The 19,027-nt window shown below is 26.6% G+C and overlaps 3 protein-coding genes across 3 annotated transcripts; 1 reads left to right on the forward strand and 2 right to left on the reverse strand.

Annotated features, from left to right (window-relative positions):
• Nucleotides 1–335: 335 nt before the first annotated feature.
• Nucleotides 336–6,459, reverse strand: LOC122498416 (tubulin epsilon and delta complex protein 1-like). The gene is made up of 5 exons (XM_043606132.1): nt 6,307–6,459; nt 6,114–6,198; nt 1,338–1,555; nt 770–1,099; nt 336–671 (listed from the first exon to the last, which is right to left on the reverse strand). Exons 1-5 carry the CDS (start codon nt 6,421–6,423, stop codon nt 336–338), a joined length of 1,086 nt encoding a protein of 361 aa, XP_043462067.1. The 5' UTR covers nt 6,424–6,459.
• A 2,909-nt stretch (nt 6,460–9,368) lies between these two features.
• LOC122498381 (piggyBac transposable element-derived protein 4-like) lies at nt 9,369–10,343 on the forward strand. Its single transcript, XM_043606074.1, has one exon. It carries the CDS (start codon nt 9,369–9,371, stop codon nt 10,341–10,343), a length of 975 nt encoding a protein of 324 aa, XP_043462009.1.
• Nucleotides 10,344–14,392: 4,049 nt separating this feature from the next.
• Nucleotides 14,393–17,314, reverse strand: LOC122498415 (ninjurin-A-like). The gene is made up of 2 exons (XM_043606131.1): nt 16,864–17,314; nt 14,393–15,125 (listed from the first exon to the last, which is right to left on the reverse strand). Exons 1-2 carry the CDS (start codon nt 17,191–17,193, stop codon nt 14,754–14,756), a joined length of 702 nt encoding a protein of 233 aa, XP_043462066.1. The 5' UTR covers nt 17,194–17,314; the 3' UTR covers nt 14,393–14,753.
• Nucleotides 17,315–19,027: the final 1,713 nt, after the last annotated feature.

The following is a 19,027-nucleotide window of genomic DNA, read 5'->3' on the forward strand; positions in this document are numbered from 1 at the left end:
CTGTATCGTGCTTTCTCTCTCATACTCTGACAGACAGAATGAATTTTGGAATACGAAGATTAATATAGTTAATTACTGAAATTGATTTAATGGAAGCTAGAAATATTTAAGGAGTTACATTCAGTTACACAGCCGAAAATAATACGTATATTTTATTTATGAAAATAATTTTTTTTTAAACGACTGGATCATCTTAAATGAAGAAACCAAAAATTTTTCGTTAATATATTAGATTATCCTGTGATTAATCCTATTATAGTAAGTGGATGTAACCCCTTAAAAAAAGGTTTCGTGAATGATTACAATTTTTAAAAAATATATTTATTATTATTTCATCAAACTCGAATACAATTTTGAATTAATTTCAACATCAATTTTAACTCTTTGAGTAAATTTTTTTCGTTTATTTCAACTTCTTTTTCTGTTTCTATTAAATCGTCATTAATTTGTTTCAACCACGTTTCGGTCTCAGTTTCTGAATTTTGAATTCGTAACAAGCGCGATGTACAATTTGGTGTTAAACTAAAATTTGAAATTTCATCATTTTCAAAATTGTGCATTTTCCTTTTTACCAATTGTCGAAGAATTATGATAAATTTCATTAATTCCTGTCGAAATTCTTCGGTGTAAATTGATTTTTGCGATGACATTGATTCATCAATTACGGTTGTCTACACCATGGAGAATAATTTCAATTAAACAAGAATTCTACAAATCAAAAAAAGGAAATAGATAAAAAATCCCTAAAAGTTAATTATTAATTAATTACCATCCAGTCATAAAAAATATGCTGTCGTTTTGTCCATTTCAAATGAAAATCAATCATTTTTGAAATATTTTGTAAATTTTTTATTAACTCATGATCTTGTGGACTTTTATTATCCAAAGTAAGTCTCTTAATTAGTGCCATTTCAAAAACGGAAAGATGAGTTAAACCACTTGTATTTATACTGGCAGCATGAACTTTTGTCGTTAGCTTTACTTTTTCCCCTAATAATTCACTGATTTCCTTTAAATTGTGATTTAATTTTGAACAAACGTGAACAATTTGTTTCATTTCATTCTCGAGTGTGGAACAATCTATTTCCTCTTTTAATGCCTGGAAAAAATTTTATTGAAGGGAAAAAATAAATTATATAAAAATGTGAGGCTGTATAATTTAATTTCACAGGTCCACAAAAAAATTTGTTTAAGGTTTGAAAAAAATCATGACGTGATGAAGTAAAACGGACTTTAAATTCGTGTTCAGCATCATGCAGCATATTTGGCCCCTCATCGATTTTTTTTGTGGACCTGTGTTTTCAATAAAAAGATAAAAATAATTCTATTCTCTTTACTTGGGAAAGTATTTCTGATGAAGAACATTCTTGTCCTAGGGAACAATTAACGAGATTCGACTTTAATTTCTTTTCGATAACATTATTTGACGCCAATAGCCATCCAAGTGCTAAGAGTAATTCCCGACTGTTGTAAACATCATTTTCTGGTATTAAATAAAATTCCACAGTTTTGTATTGTAGAAAGGCGAAATTTAACTTTGTACTTGTAATTTTATCTGAAAATTTATCATTTATAGAAAAATGTTAAAATAAATTAGTAATTATATATTCTACAAGTACTCTATTATATTCTATTTTCATTGTATTCTATTCCTTTTCATTTCTGTAATATAATACTGAATACTATCGAAATCAAAAATTGACACACGGAAGTTATTTCAATCAATAGATATTTATTGTACGGTAGGTTTTGAATTCATTTTCACTTTCTTTTCCTGACAATTTAATTTCTCATTGAAATCAAAAAAGAGGGTAAAAATCTATGTGAAATTGAAGTAAACTTCAGCAGACAGCTTCTGCAACTCGAACAAAATAGTTGTGTATAATGAAAATTCTGATTTATTTCGTTGCTCTTATTATCCGGGTAGAATTACAGAGTGTGTTTTCAAAAAGTAATTATTATCATGGATTAATAAATTATTTAAAGGAAGAATCAAAATTGCATCAGGTAGTGTTCATCTACGATGATGCGAATGATGATACAGGTCCACTAATGAATTCTCTAATGACAACAGTAAATTCGCATTTTCCATCTTTTGCTATCAGTGATATGAAATACAACGCAACTAAAGAATCGTATATAAAGTTACTTACACGACCTAGAAGTACAACCCTCTTTGTTTTACAATGGACAAACAAGAGCAGTATTGAAGAATTGGAAAGTGTTTTTATAACAGTACATTCATTAAGAGGATGATCAAAACCAAGATGTCTAGTTATAAATCCCCCTTTGACTCATCACAAAATTAACATCATTCTACATTTTTTCTGGGTAAATAGGTATTTGGACGTTACTTCATTATTAATTATCAAAAACCAAGAAACAATTCCAAACCTAATTTATGTAAGTAACAGAAATCCATTTTTCAACAAATATTCTTCAAAAGTCCTATCATCTAAAATTGAATGGTTCCAAAATAAACTGCTCGACATGAATGGTTACAAACTATTCTTTGCTCATCAACCTATTAACAATTCAACCAAAGACACTCACGAAATCTCAATGAACTTAATAGACATTCTTTCTCAAGCAATGAAATTTAAATCAGTAAACATATCAATTTATTCACCCAGTATTAAAGTATTCTTAAAATCAAAGAAATCTGCAAGGAATAGATTCGTTACTGAATTTATAACTGAATTCAGGGAAAAATTACCAGAGATTTTGCTAAACTGGCCTTTATCTTATGGTATGTCCGATACATTTTTCCTAAATCTAAAAATTCTAAACTTTGACAGTGTTAATGCTGTTGTACCAAAGGAAGTGAAACCAACAAAACTCATTACACTTTCGTCGGAATTTTGGTTTATGATCTCAATAACGATTGGTGTAATCATTCTAATACGACTCATGGCATTTTTACTGAAATTCGAAACAAGAACATGGCAAACGATGAACATCAGTCAAATTATAATCGGAATAGCAACACCCAATGAAATTTCAACATTCGAAGATGTTTACAATTCGAATTTAAAACTAATGATGGAATTTAAATTAAAACACCACTTAATGCAAACATCATCAACAGATATTCAAAAATGGATAAACACTTCCTTAGAAATATCAAGAGAAGAGGAAGAAGAAAAAAGGAAATTTGTTTAAAATACTTGGCGACACATCGAAATATTAGTTGTTTTCTACCTAATGCAGCATATCATGTTAAAAAATACGAAACTAAAAATAGTAACTTGAATGCAAAAATTATACCAGAAACAATTGCAGTAAGAACGAATACTTTTATGGGAGTTCCCTTCTAAAAGCTACAGAATTCGGGTTATTTAATGTTTATAAAAATATTTAGCCTGCAAAGTTTGTGAATTCGGGAATAGAATTAATTACAAAGGAAAAATTGTTTTCTTCCTTGAAGTAATAATAGCGAAAATAAAAAATAGATATTCGAGAAAAAAGCCTAGATTTCGATTTGTAAATTAAGGAAATACATCCAAAGCTTCTGATGCAAAAGGTTCTTTTATTGGTAAGACAATTTTAATTTTAATATTCTTATCTGTATTATTTTTTAAATTTTGCAATACAGTCAGTTCTTACATTGAATGCACAATTGTTAATAGGATGCTATGGCCCATTTGACTCAAAAATTTTGATTTCATTTAATTATTATAATAAAAGTAAGAAGTCAATATTTTTTAATAAATATTTACTTTATTTAGATAATGCTTCACCTGATAAAAGCAGTCGTATCGCATATCAATTTGAACTGGCAGATATATCAATTTCCATTCACATCATCCACTATGTTATAAAATTGGAATAATCTACAAATTAGTTGACGAAGCTACAAAATTATTCGATCCAAACTATCATGCGGAACATCTTGAAATCGTAAAACAATCATTACTACTAAATGGATATCCATTTAAGTAATATTAATTAAAACTCTTTCTAAAATCTTTGTATTAATTTTTTATCTTGTACGACAGAAATAATCATAAACTTGAAAAGAAATTGTAAACGATTCAAAACAATATTAATTTTTTTCATTACTTAAAATTTTTATATTATATACATGGCGGTTTTCACGTCAAATGTCCATCCAAAAAAAAGTGTTGATGAATCAATCCCAAATTTTTTTATGAGTTGTCCTATGAGTAAATAATTTATCAGCCAAATATTTTTGAATTTTATAAAAAATTATGAGAAGTGGAGGGGGTAGAAGTTTTGAGTTTTGATGTGACTCGCACTACTTCGTTTATTTATTGTATTTAAACGAAACGATGAAAAATAATTTTCGAATATGGTATCTTCAGGTTTTTTCATAAGCTTTCGATTGCCGTTGTCCATTTCAGAAAATTTTTCGATTTTGACCAAAATTTTTGAAAATTAAGAATAAAATTTAATTTTTCTCATCTTTGGGCTCGTTTTTCTTTTTTTATTTTATTTTTATTGGAAAGCTGAGGTTTTTTCCCAAAAAATTGTTAATTTTCAGAAAACCGATTTCTTTTGTTTTCGAGAAATTAAATATTAAATACAGCGCGTCACGTTAGCCCGCGGACGCTCCGCGCTGCGCCGCTGTACTGTACGGTGCATAACGAACTTCAGATTACTGGCGATGGGTGTGTAAAGATTATAAAAGTTATAAAAGGTTGTTTGAACTACATTGGGTCGGTAAATTTTTCTCATTCTTATACGTTTCGATAGCGTATGATGGTATAATAAAAACCTGTAAATAGTTTTCCGAAATTCGACTATTTGTGAAAGATATTGTAGCGTTTTTGTAAATAGCTAACTACTCGCGATTGGGTGAACCGATTTTAATAAAAATTGGAGGAGAAATTACCTGAAGAATTGTACTTTAGATAAGAAATCAAAATTCTAATTAAAAATATAATTTGTTTAAAAAATTAACTTTTTAATTTTTGGAGTTAAAAAAAATTTGTTCTCCATCTTTTTTTGGATTTTTTTTTAAAATCAAATGAAGAATACTTTTATGATTTTATTTGAACAATAAAAAAGTAGGATTCTCTTTCACTTTAGAAAATATAATATTTTTAGTTACAAAAATTTTTGAAAAGTTAAAGAGATTTGAAGCAAAACAAATGAATAAACTAAACTCGACAACTTTAACCAAAAAAATTACATATTAACAATCATTATATATACGTAATCCGATCGCGAGTAATTAGCTATTTACTAAAACGCTACAAATAATTTTAACCTTGAATAACTTTGACAAATAGTCGAATTTCGAAAAACTATTTTCAGGTTTTTATTATATTATCATACGCTATCGAAACATATATAAGAATGAGAAAAATTCACCGACCCAATGCAAAATAGGGGCCCACTTCAGAAATTCTTACCCTTCTTGTGAAAAATTAGAAACAGGCAGTAATTCAGATTATGATTTTCCTACGCCAAATAAAAAACGAAAATTAGAAAACTGCAATAATAAATATTGCAAAGCAGGGATACAAAAAAATGCATCGAATGTACAACATTTTTTTTCGAATTTCTAAACTAGTGTTATTATTAATAATAATTTTTAGTTACTTAATTGCATTTAATTTCATTTTTAATTACGATTACAATTAATTTATTAATTTAAATTTTAATTATTATTTATAATATATTTATTTATTATAATAAATTTTCATCTTTGTATATGTTATTACAATGATTTTTTTGATAAAATTAATTTTTAATATAATAAATTGATAATTTATTATAAAGAATTTTGTATTTTATAATTTTTTATTAAAATAAATTTGATATTTTAAATTCAATTAGAATAAAATTTATACTATAGAATAAAGTTCATTATAATAAATATTTTTACTACAATTATTTCTTAATAGAATGCTTACCAAACCAAATTTTTTTCATGGAGATAAATTTTTTGTTACAATAAATCATAAATTTTATCAAAATTTCTAAATTAAAAAAATTTGTTTATCAACAGAAAGGAAAATTAATTCCATTTCTGATTATTTCAAATCAACTGGAATAAGAATCGATATAATTTAAGTGGAGAAATTTTTTTTGAGGTTATGTTTATCGTTACAGGACAATAAAAATAATAAATGTACTTTTCTCACCGTAGTTTTTAAAAGAAATAAATTTATTCTCTTCTAAAATTGAACAAGTGCTGAGAATGTACAGAACTGACCAAAATGCTTCAATCTAAATTTAAAGAGAAAAATAAATTAAACAATTTAGATGAGAAAAACAGTAAACTGTATAAAGATGTACAAGAATTGTTTTGAATAAAATACAAAAAAAACAGCTTACAGCTTCCGGTGAACTTTTATTATATTTTGCCAATCGAAAATAATCTGGTTCCATGGAAATTTCGGTTAAACATGTTAAATGTTTACATAAAAGTTCAATAACCGTTTTTGTGTCCATTGTTTTTGTTAGGGATTAATTTCACATCTGACCGCGAGATTGCGCTTGTGATAAGAAAGTTTGTCTGCTAGAAGCACGTGTTTTTCGTTATCTTCTGAGTGTAAATTTTTTAATAAAATTATTTTTAATAAAAAAAAAATTCTTATGTACTTGCACATAATATAAATTAAAAATATTTGTAATGTATTTTGAAATTAACACATTTTTTAAAAAATTTCCTTTACTAAAAGGTGAAAGTGTTTCTATCTAAAAGATCTAAAGGATATAGTTATCGACATTGTAAATAACGCCTAGCAGTTGGCAATCCAACTAACGTCAAGGTAGGACATTTTATTTGCCCTTCTAAAATTGAATAATATATTTAATTACGCCTTACTTATAATCCAGTTTTCCATTTTTTATGTCTGCACACAATTTTTTAATTCTAATTTCTATAAATTTTTTGCTTTTTAGATCATATAATTTGGAATTTTAACTCCCATATATTCAATCAATTTTTACCCTTCTAATCTCCATTTTCCAAATTTTTATATTCATTTTATTTTTACCTATCAAATTTATATAGTGTTGCCGCGATAATAGCGAGATAACTCTTTTTTTTAGCGAAATCTGAATTGAATTGAATAAAATTAATTTAACCCTTTCGTGCTTCAGGGTAACCCAGCGGTTGGATTTGCTTCCAAATTGTTACTCGGGGGTTTTTGGGGTCGCTGATTACGAATCCAATGTCAGTTTGTCAAAATTAAAAATGGCGGATCCAATATGGCGGACAAGATTTTTAAAAAATGCTTGAATTTGCTTCAATATTGCTACTCGGGGGTTTTTGGGGTCGCTGATTACGAATCCGATGTGAGTTTTTCAAAATTAAAAATGGCGGATCCAATATGGCGGACAAGATTTTTAAAAAATGCTTGAATTTGCTTCAATATTGTTGCTCGGGGGTTTTCGGGGTCGCTGATTACGAATCCAAAGTCGGTTTTTTAAAATTCAAAATGGCGGATCCAATATAGCGGACAAGATTTTAAAAAATTGCTTGAATTTGCGTCAATATTGTTACTTGGGGGTTTTAACGGTCGCTGGCTACGAATCAGACGTCAGATTTAAAAAAAATTTTAAATAAAAATGGCGGATCCAATATGGCGGACAAGATTTCAAATTTGCTTCTATTTGCTTCAAAACTGCTACTCGGGGGTTTTTGGAGTCGCTGTTTACGAATCTGATGTAAGTTCGTTTTATTGATAAAATAGTAGAAAACAAATAATCCATGCTCAATTTTGTAGAAAATATGTTTTTAAATCCACAAATAATTGCCAAATGAAAAAATTAATTTTCATAATTTTTAAAGCATTTTTAATAAAACTCTTTATTTGTACCATTTTTATTCTATTCATTTGTATAATTTTGTAATTAATTTCAGATCATATTTTCATTCTAAATTTTTTATATATTTTATTTTTTATTTAAAAATTAGGATCTGAAATTATTAATAAAATAAAGTTTATTTTTAGTAATAAAAATAAACGAATGAATTTTCATATAAAAAATTGAATAATAGTGGTATTTTTTTAGTATTTTTCGCCTACAAACAAAGATTTTTATTGGAAAAAATGTGCTTCAAACATTAGGAAAATGAATTTTTTCATTTGGCAATTTTTTTGCATTTTGAAAAACATGTACCTAGATTTTATAAAATTATGCATGAGTTTCAAATTCTACCAATTTTTAAGTAAAATAAAAATTCAAAAAGGGTCAAAATATTTTCTAAATAATATTTTATTTTATGACAATTTATTTCCTTACAAAAATTTACCTTAAAAATAATTTTGTGGGATATTTAAATGTTTCTAGACTCATAGACTGACATTATAATTTTCAACACGTTATGCACTCATTATTCGGTCCCTACTTTACCATGACGAGGTATTAGCGCGCATTAATTGTCTTTTTGTCCGTATGGTGGTGAAGTCTTTGTTCTCTCGCTAACAAGACGCATTGGGGGATATATAAGTATAGAAAACTTTTTAGATTAAAATATTACGAATTTTTCGTGCGTTTCAGCAGGTAAGTGGATATTTGATTCTAAATTTAAAAAAATCAGTCCTTCAGAGTTTAGTTAGTTCGTTTTCTGTCATTTTATTAGGGTATATATATATATAAATTTTTTTTTCATTATAGTCAGTTCTTTTTGGATCATTTCCTTTCTTTTCTTGCTGTTAATAATAATCTACGCTTTTGGATAATTAAAATTTCTATTCTTAAAAATGACTACTCGTTCTCGAGCAAGACTGAACTTGAATTTTTCGCTTCCATCTGATCTGGAAGATTCAGAAGGTGATTTTGACTCTGAGGAAGAAGATATAAACGATCTTACAGATTCTGATGATGACGCGAATATCATAGACGAAGATAGTAGTGATGAAGATTGTAGTGATACTGAAAATTCATATCATGGCGAAAATGAAAAATGGAGGACAGGTAGTTGCAATTGTTGTGATGTTTTGAATTTTGAACAAGATCCTGAAATTCTAGCACAAATGGAGAAAAGGGCAAAAGAATCGGACTTTTTTTATTTATTTTTCAGCCAAGACATGTTAGAAAAAATTGTTGAGGAAACGAATTTGTATTTTCTTCAATACAAGGCAAAAAAGTCAAAGTATGCTTATGAATTATCAATTGACGAGCTACGTGCTTGGATTGGTATGCTGATATATATTGATGGGAATACATCGTTTACCTCAGCAGAAAAATTTTTGGAGTACGAATCCAGCGCTGAGAGTCGATTTTATCGCCAATATCATGCCTCGTGATCGATTTCGAAAAATAGCTGAAATTCTTCATCTTAATGATAACAGTAAAGTTCTTGAGTAAGACCGCTTATTGACCATTTGAATAAAAAATCTCAGGAAATTTACGCTCCTTCTAAAATTCTAGCAGTTGATGAATCAATGATAAAATTTAAGGGTAGATTGTCTCTCAAGCAGTACATGCCAATGAAGCCAATTAAAAGAGGATTCAAGGTTTGGTGTCTACCAGACTCACAAACTTCATATATTTTAAATTTTGAAATTTACACTGGTAAATCCTCAGATTCACAGAAGAGCGAAGAAACACTTGGTGAACGAGTTGTAACGAATCTAACTAAAGAGTTGCATAATAGCAGGTCATTAGTAGCATTTGATAACTTCTTCACTTCGTTGAATCTAATGACACGTCTCCTTGAAAAAAAAATATTTTCAGTTGGCACTGTCCGAGTAAATAGAAAAGGCTTACCAGATATAATGAAGAACAAAAGTAAACTGCAGCGAGGAGAGTCAGAAATAAGATATATGGGATGCGTTCAGGCAATTAAGTGGATGGATGCAAAGATTGTCACTCTTCTTTCCACAGCCCATAATTCGGAGACATCTTCTGTAAAGAGAACCTTAAAAAATGGAAGTAGGATTGATGTGCAATGCCCGGGTGCTATTGAAACCTACAATCGAATTATGGGTGGCGTAGATCGATTTGATCAAAAGAAGCAAGTGTACAGTATTAGTAGACGCTCAAGCAAATGGTGGCATAGAATTTTTTACTTTTGTATAGATCTGGCCATTGTAAATTCACTGACACTGTATCAGCTTCATTATAAACGAGTAGAAGATCAACTCACATTTCGATTGAATTTGGCAAACCAACTCATTGCAAAATTTTCTGCTACAAAAGGTCAAGCTTCGACAACTCAAGTCACAAAGAAAAGAAAAATCCTTGAAGAAACTTCAGAAGATATTGGAAATCACATGCCTGATGTTCAAGCAAACCTAACGCGCCTATATCGGAACCTCTCAGGTGGTGTGGAAAGCCGTGCTTCCAACAATTCTAATCTAAAATTCTATCCGTACTCAACGACCTCAAAAACTTTTGTATTTAATCCGACATTTTGATTTTTAAAAAACTGAAATTATATTCGTAATCAGTGACCCTTAAAATCCCAAATAACGTTTTTAAAGCAAATTCAAACAAATCTTTGAAAATCTCGTCCGCCATATTGGATCCGCCATTTTGAATTTTGAAAAACTGACATCGGATTCGTAATAAGCGACCCCAAAAAACCCTGAGTAACAAATTTTAAGCGAATTCAAGCAATTTTTTTATATCTTGTCCGCCATTTTGAATTTTGAAAAACTAACATCGGATTCATAATCAGCGATCACAAAAATCCCCGAGTAGCAATATTGAAGGAAATTCAAGCATTTTTTAAAAATCTTGTCCGCCATATTGGATCCGCCATTTTGAATTTTGAAAAACTCACATCGGATTCGTAATCAGCGACCCCAAAAATCCCTGAATAGCAATATTGAAGCAAATTCAAGCATTTTTTAAAAATCTTGTCCGCCATATTGGATCCACCATCTTGAATTTTGAAAAACTGACATCGTATTCGTAATCAGCGACCCCGAAAACCCCCGAGTAACAATTTGGAAGCATATTTGATAAAATTTAAAAAAATTTTGAAATTTGTTTAAAAATTTGTCGGCCATATTAGATCCACCATTTTGAATTTTTTAAATATGACGTAAGATTCGTAATTAACAACCCCAAAAACATAAAAAAAACGAAGTTTTGTTAAAAATTATTCACTAAATGTTAATGAAATGTATAGCTTGTTACATAACTGGTTTTGTTAAAAATCAGTCAATGTTTATTCTATTGTTTAAAATAAATATTACAACTTTTTGTAATTTACTATTTTTTTAATTGTAGCCACATCCATTCGGAATAGAAAGCAATTTAGCGCAAATTAATTGGTTAATTTTTATAAGAATTACATAAAATTTTCTAAGTGGGACATATATGTCCCGCAGGCACGAAAGGGTTAAAAAAAATTTTATTTATTATTTCTTACTTATTTATTACTTTTTTTTATAACTCATTCATTTCTTTAGCGAAATCTGAATTGAATTAATTAATTTAAAAATTTTCTTATTTATTTATTATTTTTTACTTATTTACTTTTTTTATAACTCATTCATTGCTTTAGCGAAATCTGAATTGAATTGAATAAAATTAATATAAAAAAATTTTTATTTATTATTTTTTACTTATTTATGTAATTTTTTTTATAACTCATTCATTTCTTCAGCGAAATCTAAATTAAATTAATTAATTTTAAAAATGTATTTATTTATTATTTTTTACTTATTTTTTACTTATTTACTTTTTTTAACTCATTCATTTCTTCAGCGAAATCTGAATTGAATTAAATAATATTAAAAATGTATTTATTTATTATTTTTTATAACTCCCCGGTAAAAACGAGTGTATTGAAATCGATTGAAATGATTACAAGTATAGCTGAATTCTTGAAATCATTTTAATCCAAACGAATGACATTTTTGGCCATCAATAAATTTATTCCAATCACAGTAATCTATTTGAACACACTTAAATTCAGTTGAATTCTTGTTAACATTTCAAATCTGTTAAAATGACGAAAAATGATATGAATTTATCCAGTTTAATGCTTTCTGGAAATTTTAAAAAGTGAAATCATTTGAATCCTTTCTTGAACATAAACATTTGTTAACATTTTAATTTTTTTTTGGATTGAAATGGATTAAACTGATTACAAATTGCTATGAATTCTCAATAATTTTAATCCAAACCAATGTCGTTTTCGTCCTTTTTGTGATATCATTTTAATTCATTTCAATACACACCTTCTTACCGGGTCATTCATTTCTTCAGCGAAATGTGAATTGAATTAATTAATTTTAAAAATTCCTAATTTATTTATTTATTATTTTTTACTTATTTACTTTTTTTATAACTCATTCATTTCTTTAGCAAAATCTGAATTAAATTAAATAAATTTTTAAAAAAATGTATTTATTTATTATTTTTCACTTATTTACTTATTTTCTATAACTCATTTATTTCTTCAGTGAAATTTGAATTGAATTAAATAAATTGAAAAAAAATTTATTTATTTATTATTTTTTACTTATTTATTTTTTTCTTATTTACTTTTTTTATAACTTATTCATTTCTTCAGCAAAATCTGAATTTAAGGGGGGAACCTCCTTTATTGCGTCAAAAAAATTGACTTCCTGGAAATAATTTTAATTGATTCTACAACTATTCAAGAATATATACCCATCAAATTTTTAAGTCGATTTCTGTATTATTGAAGAAGTTACAAAATTTTTAATTATTTTTTTTTCATGCGTCGTTTAGTGAAAGGTTTACCAGAGTCCAGAATTTTTTCTGTTTTAGCATTCAATCTGCCTTCTTCTTTCATTCAGAGTATACCACTGTCAGTATAATTTGTAATTTCTGTGTGACAACCCTTCTTTCATTTGTTTGACATTCGAGTCACTTTATTTAAAAAAAACTTCAAATTAAAATAAATAATTATCAAAAGAAAAAATTGTCATTGGATAAACGTAGGTAACTTCAGTTTCATAAAATGTTATTAAAATGTTTAAAATACTTGTTTAATTGTGAAAAATTATGAACTAAAATAAATTTTTAAATTTAAAGAGATTTGCTCCTCACCTTTCTTCGGAGCGTATCTTAAATAATCTAACAAATTTTAACTTAAATTTTTGTTATTAATAAAATTAAAAATTAATAACTTATTTTATTAACAATTTACTTGAAGGATTTTATATTTTTTGTCGTAATTAGCTAAAAACATACCAAAACAATTTTATTTTTGGGTCTGGAATTTTTTAAAAAATGGTCTGGACCGGTTGTACTCGGGAAGTGGGTTTTCTGCAGTTTTTCTCTTCCCTGGCCAAATGTCCAGGCGAATGCGAGTACTCCTAATCTAATTCGGCTGCAGCAGCAAAAGTAGGGACCCCTACTTTAGTTAGTAGTAGTTAGTTTAGTAGTGATGTTGAGGAGATTGTAAAGGCCCGAAAGGGCATACAATGAAATCATACTTTACTTTAGTGAACTTTCGAAGCACGTGGCACTATCAAAACTGCGTTCTTGAGAACAGAATTTTGCAACGCGTGATCACAGATACAGAACGATCTACTGACCGGAACTGAAGCTGTCAAGCTGAGCTCGAGAAAGAAGGCAGAGCGCAAGCGCCGGAGTGAGGCGCAAGAGAGGGAGAATATTCAGTCGGCTCAGTCCATCCTTCTCTCTCGCATTGATTCACTCTGCTGCTTACGTTCCCCTTTTCCTTCACTGTTTCATTTCTATTGCCAATAACAGTAGAATTCAACATAATATTTAAATTAGTTTTTATACCTTTTTTAACTTATTTAATTTCTCCATCTGTTTAATCCTAATTTAATCAAAAGGAGAGTAAAAATAATATATTTTATTAAATTACATAGAATTTTAATCAATTCCCGTTTAAAGTGAAATAAATTTCAATTGAAATACAATAACAATACAAAAAATGTATTTATTTAAAAAATTGAGCATAAAAATTTATTTATACATAACGCAAAAGAGTATTACATATTACAGGATAATTATTATAAACATTTTTAAAATGTAAATAATATTAATTATTTGTTATTATTATTACACAATATAATTATACGAACACAATTTTTTTGTAAAAAAGATTTACTTGAACTACAATAATATCACTGAAAAAAAATGATAATGTCAATTTTGTCATACATATATTACTGTCTCTCACATACATATGACTGTTCTACACTGCGTATGACTGAAACAGCAATACTATATAGCAGTTCCATATCCATCAATATAATATGTGAGAATTGGCTATATTTATGGCAGTACCATAAATATATTTTTTTCAGTGTAATTATTAATTATCTGCTATAATTCACTACAATGATTAATTTATTATATTTGCCATATAATTATTTCCTATTTTTACACAATTTTTTTTATATAAAAGACTATTATTATTTATCACTAATTGTTATAAACAATTTTGTTAACAATTATTTCAGCAAAAATTTAATGTTATTTATAACATTATAAATGTTTATAAATAATTTTTTTAAATATCAAGAAAAATTGCCATTTCTTTCATTAATTAATTAAAAATATTTTAAATATATTTTTTAAATTAACTTTTTTAATCAGTTTGAGCGTTATCGACAAAAAAATGACAATTATGAATGCCTCATTAGATCACCTCGTGGGGACGATGGAAACTACATTCAAAAGCGTTGGAGTGGGGATAAGTCAACATAGGCAGAGATGGTTAGAAATATTTTAAATATACTCTTTTTTTTAAACTAAAAATATTTTTTCTAAAATTAAAATCATTTAATTTTTTGCTTAAATAAAAAAAAGTGTAAAATTGTAACAAAAAATACGAATAAATTAAATGGTGTGAACAAAAGTTAACATCAGGTATTGACTGGAGGCGTTTCAATGGAGTCAACGACGCCAAATGATGATATAAAAACATTGAGTACGGTCACGGAGAAAATTCCAATAATTGTCCAATTACTGGCTCGATTTGCCTTACACATTTCTGAATCGACTTTAACATTGTATCGACTATTCCAAATAAGGCCTATTCCAATGGCAATTTGTAATATGAGACTCATTCCAATCATTGCCAATGATGGATAATAATAGGGATGACTGCCACTGCTTTGCAGAACGTAACGAAATTGATTTGCATTTGCCGATATTAATGCAAGATCCATCATACCTTGGGCTATTGTTTTCTTCTGTTGATAAACATTAACGTCTGGCGTTGGTGTCTCGCCCGGCTAAAAAATTTAAAACTCATTTATTTTTTCAGTTTTTGTTTAATATTTTTTTATACTATTTAGTTTTTATTTTTAATTTGTTTTATTGAATTTTTTTTATATTTTGTTTATGATTTTGTAAAATATTTCATTTATTATTTTGTTTATCATTTTGTTTATTGCACGTTATTTATTTTTGTTTATTTTTATTTAAAACTTCAATTATTATGTTTTATAAAATATTTTTCTATTATTTTATTTATTTTTTTATTTATTTTTTATTAATTTGTTTATTTTGTTTATAATTATATTTCATTACTTTATTTAATGATCATTTAATATGTTTTGTTTAATTTTTTTTTTTTTGTTTTTTATTCTATTTACGGTTTTGTTTAACAATTTGATTATTACTATTAAATAATTCAGTAGTGGATTGACAATTACTTTAAATAATCCAGTAGTAATGATTTGTAATGATTTAAGTTTTGAATAATCTAATAATGGATTGATAATAATTGTTTTATAATATGTCTATTGAATAATCCAGTAGTAGACTGACAATTGTTTATTATTAAGTTTATTGTTGGGTATAATATTTTCTTTTATTTTATTTATTAAATTGTTTATTTTTTATTATTTCAATGATAATTTATTATTTTGTTTATTATTTATATATTATTTGTAATTTTTATTTTGTTTATAATTTTTCATTTTGTTTATAATTTTTCTTTTGTTTATAATTTTTTGTTTTGTTTATAATTTTTCATTATGTTTGTAATTTTTTGTTTCGTTCATAATTTTTTATTTTATTTATAATTTTTATTTTACTTATTATGTTTTATTATTTACATTAGTTAATTTGTGTATACTTTATTTAAATTTTCCTTAATGTATTTTACATTATTTTTTTTTTTTATTGTTTTAGTTTATTATTTTCATTTATAATTTTTTTTATTTAATAGTTATTTTTATTGTTAATCTTTATTATTATTTTTCTTATATGTTATTTTATTTAATTTGATTACTTTGTTTATTTCAATATTAAATTTATTAAAAAAATAATGTTTGTTAAAATTTTTTAAATTACTTTCAATTTAGTTTTAAACAAAAAAAATGTATTATATTTTTTGTTTGTTTAATTTTTAAATGTAAATACTTTAATTACAAAAAATTTTTTTAATCTAATTAAAATTTTTTCTCATGAGGTAATTTTATAATTATTTCAAATTATTCACTTAATTCTATTTTTAGTTTGTTAATTACCACATATTTACGAAAGACAGACAGTTTACGTATATACAATGGTGTACAAACGGTAAACATTGATCAGGGTTCTTTGCCCCTGTTCAACGTCTATCCGTTCAATAATTTACTAGAAATTTCTATTAAAAGACGCTTCTAAGAAATGTTTTTCTTCCTCACATCACATAGGCAAAGAAAATGTAACGTTAAAATAAAAATAAAATTAATTTATAACTTTAACATATATTCAAAATTATAAACGGAATTAAAATTTTAATTATGAAAATCTTAATAAAATTTTAATTAAATTTGAAATTCCCACCATTTAAAAAATGCGGGAAATTCAAAATCTTTCATCTTTATATTTTCTCAATATTTTTTTAATAAAATGGATTTGATAAAAACAAATTTCTCTGGAAAAATTGCAAAAATGAAAAAAGAAGGGGTGGGGGGGGGGGATTTTACTAATTGCAAAAATAAGGAGAAAAGTGTTGCAAAAATAAGAATCAAAATTTACCAAATATCCGGGAATAAAACCAGGATAATGTGGTTGTGGTGTAGGCGGATATGTGGGAAAATTTTTTGGCGGTTTAAATTTCGGTCGTTCTGGTAAAAAGCCGTCATCGATTCCATGGTCATTGGGTCCGTAGTCCAAAGGTTTCTCGTCCGGCTCAAGGTCATCAATCTCAGGACCGTATGTTGGTTTTGGATTATTTACATTATCAGTCTCCAATAATCTCTCCGAACTCTTGATATTTAAATCCTCATTTAATTTTTTATTCTTCGTAAACTCATCCATATAGATAATTAATTCATCTTCTGATTCCATTTTTCCGTTGCATGACATTTTTCAAAAAAATGTTTTGTATTTTTTTTTGTTTAATTTTTTTCTTAATTGATGTTCAAAAAATATTTTCCAGGTTGTTTTTCAAAAAATTTTCTTTTTTATTATAAATTTTCTAGTTTTGCTAAAAAAAAGTATTTCGTTGTTTTTTTTATGCAAAAAAAGTCAAAATATTCATTTGAATAAATATTCCATTTTTTTAAAATACTACTTTCTTCATTTTTGTTTAGTAATTATTTTTAAATAGTTTATAATTTTTAATATTCTTTATTTTTCAATTTTTGTTAACTTGTATTTTTAATTTTTGCAATTTCGTATGTAATTTGGTTTTTTTCATTTTTTTTTTGTAATTTTCTAATTTTAATTTTTATAATTTTCTATTTTGTAATTTTGTATTTTTTAATTTCATATTTCTTTAATTTTAGCAATTTTGTATTTTTAAAATTTTTCTACATCAATTTTTTTTTAAATTTCTTACAATTTTGCGGTGCTTTTAAAGAGATTTCTTCCTCCTCTTCCTTAAATTTCAGTCTCTCCTCTTGCAACTCACTTAAATTTTGAATTTTTTAAAATTAATGTTTCTAATTTATTTTCAGTCTTATTTTATTATTTAACTGATAATTATATCTATTCTTTATTTCCCTTGGTACTTTGTTTTGTTTTTTTCTCCTTCTTTTTGTTTATCACAAAGGATGTTTGTTCTAAATGAATCACAGCTTCACTTTTTCACTATCACTTTTTAAATTTTTTTCTCCATATATTTAATTTCCTCATTTTGCCATAAATTGTTCAATAAAATTTTTTTTAAATGTAACAAAAAATCATTTTTTAACCATTTTTTGTGCAATTGATGAATTTCCTTTTTTGGACTCGTGTTTTTTTTCTTTTTTTCAATAGCCACGTGATGATATCAGAGGAAATTTCTTAGCTCTGACCCGTCGACTATAGAGTGAACCATGACACTGTTTCACTTAGGATGTCTGAAAGTTTTGCTTCTGCGTTCTCTTTACACTTGTGGTCAGCCCCTGATTCACTATCGTTCTTTTCCGTTTGCACTTTTGCGGTAAAAGCATTCAATTGAATTAATTTCTTATATTTATTCTGCATTTCCTTTTTCAGCAACATTTCTTATATTATTAGCAAATTTTCTATATTAAAGTTTCAATTTTCAAATTTCGATTTTTCAAATTGTTTTTTTTTTCGAAACATTTTTTTAAACAATTTGAATTTTCAGTAAAACTTTTAGCTAAATGTATAAAAGAATCAGTAAAATACGAAAAATTTTGAAATTTCTTCCGCCATATTGAAACCGACATTTTGAATTTCAAAAAACCGATTTTAAATTCATATATAGAGACTTAACAATTCCCTAGATACCAAGTTTCATAAAAATCTAAGGAAATTTTATAATTTTTTTCGCGATTTTGGACCCGCTATTTTGGATTTCAAAAAACCGAATTTAAATTCGTAATCTTAGTTTCTAAAACCCCCTAGATACCAATTTTGGGACGCATGATTATTCCCCAAATGTCATTTTTCCGAAATGTCATTTTACCGAACTGCACTTTTGCGAATAGTCATTTTTGCGAAAAGCCAATTTTGCGAAATGTCACTTTTTCGAAAACTCATTTTTGCGAATTGTCATTTTTACGAAAAGACATTTTTAGGAAATGTCATTTTTGCGAAAAGTCATTTTTACGAATTGCCATTTTTGCGAATTGTCATTTTTAAGAAATGTCATTTTTGCGAATTGTCACTTTTGCGAATCGCTATTTTTACGAATCGCCATTTTTACGAATTGTCATTTTTAAGAAATGTCATTTTTGCGAATTGTCAC

Source organism: Leptopilina heterotoma, unplaced genomic scaffold (genome assembly GCF_015476425.1).
Source record: "Leptopilina heterotoma isolate Lh14 unplaced genomic scaffold, ASM1547642v1 Lhet_15, whole genome shotgun sequence".
Taxonomy (NCBI): domain Eukaryota; kingdom Metazoa; phylum Arthropoda; class Insecta; order Hymenoptera; family Figitidae; genus Leptopilina; species Leptopilina heterotoma.

What these genes read in the sequence shown, in the direction of transcription:
- LOC122498416 (XM_043606132.1), bottom strand. Translation starts at nt 6,423, where the DNA reads ATGGACACAAAAACGGTTATTGAACTTTTATGTAAACATTTAACATGT. An exon ending in TATTTCTTTTAAAAACTACG is followed by an intron (nt 1,556 to 6,113) that starts GTGAGAAAAGTA and finishes ATAAATTTTCAG; the next exon opens with ATAAAATTACAAGTACAAAG. An exon ending in CATCAGAAATACTTTCCCAA is followed by an intron (nt 1,100 to 1,337) that starts GTAAAGAGAATA and finishes AATTTTTTCCAG; the next exon opens with GCATTAAAAGAGGAAATAGA.
- LOC122498381 (XM_043606074.1), top strand. Translation starts at nt 9,369, where the DNA reads ATGATAAAATTTAAGGGTAGATTGTCTCTCAAGCAGTACATGCCAATG.
- LOC122498415 (XM_043606131.1), bottom strand. Translation starts at nt 17,193, where the DNA reads ATGTCATGCAACGGAAAAATGGAATCAGAAGATGAATTAATTATCTAT. An exon ending in GTTTTATTCCCGGATATTTG is followed by an intron (nt 15,126 to 16,863) that starts GTAAATTTTGAT and finishes TAAATTTTTTAG; the next exon opens with CCGGGCGAGACACCAACGCC.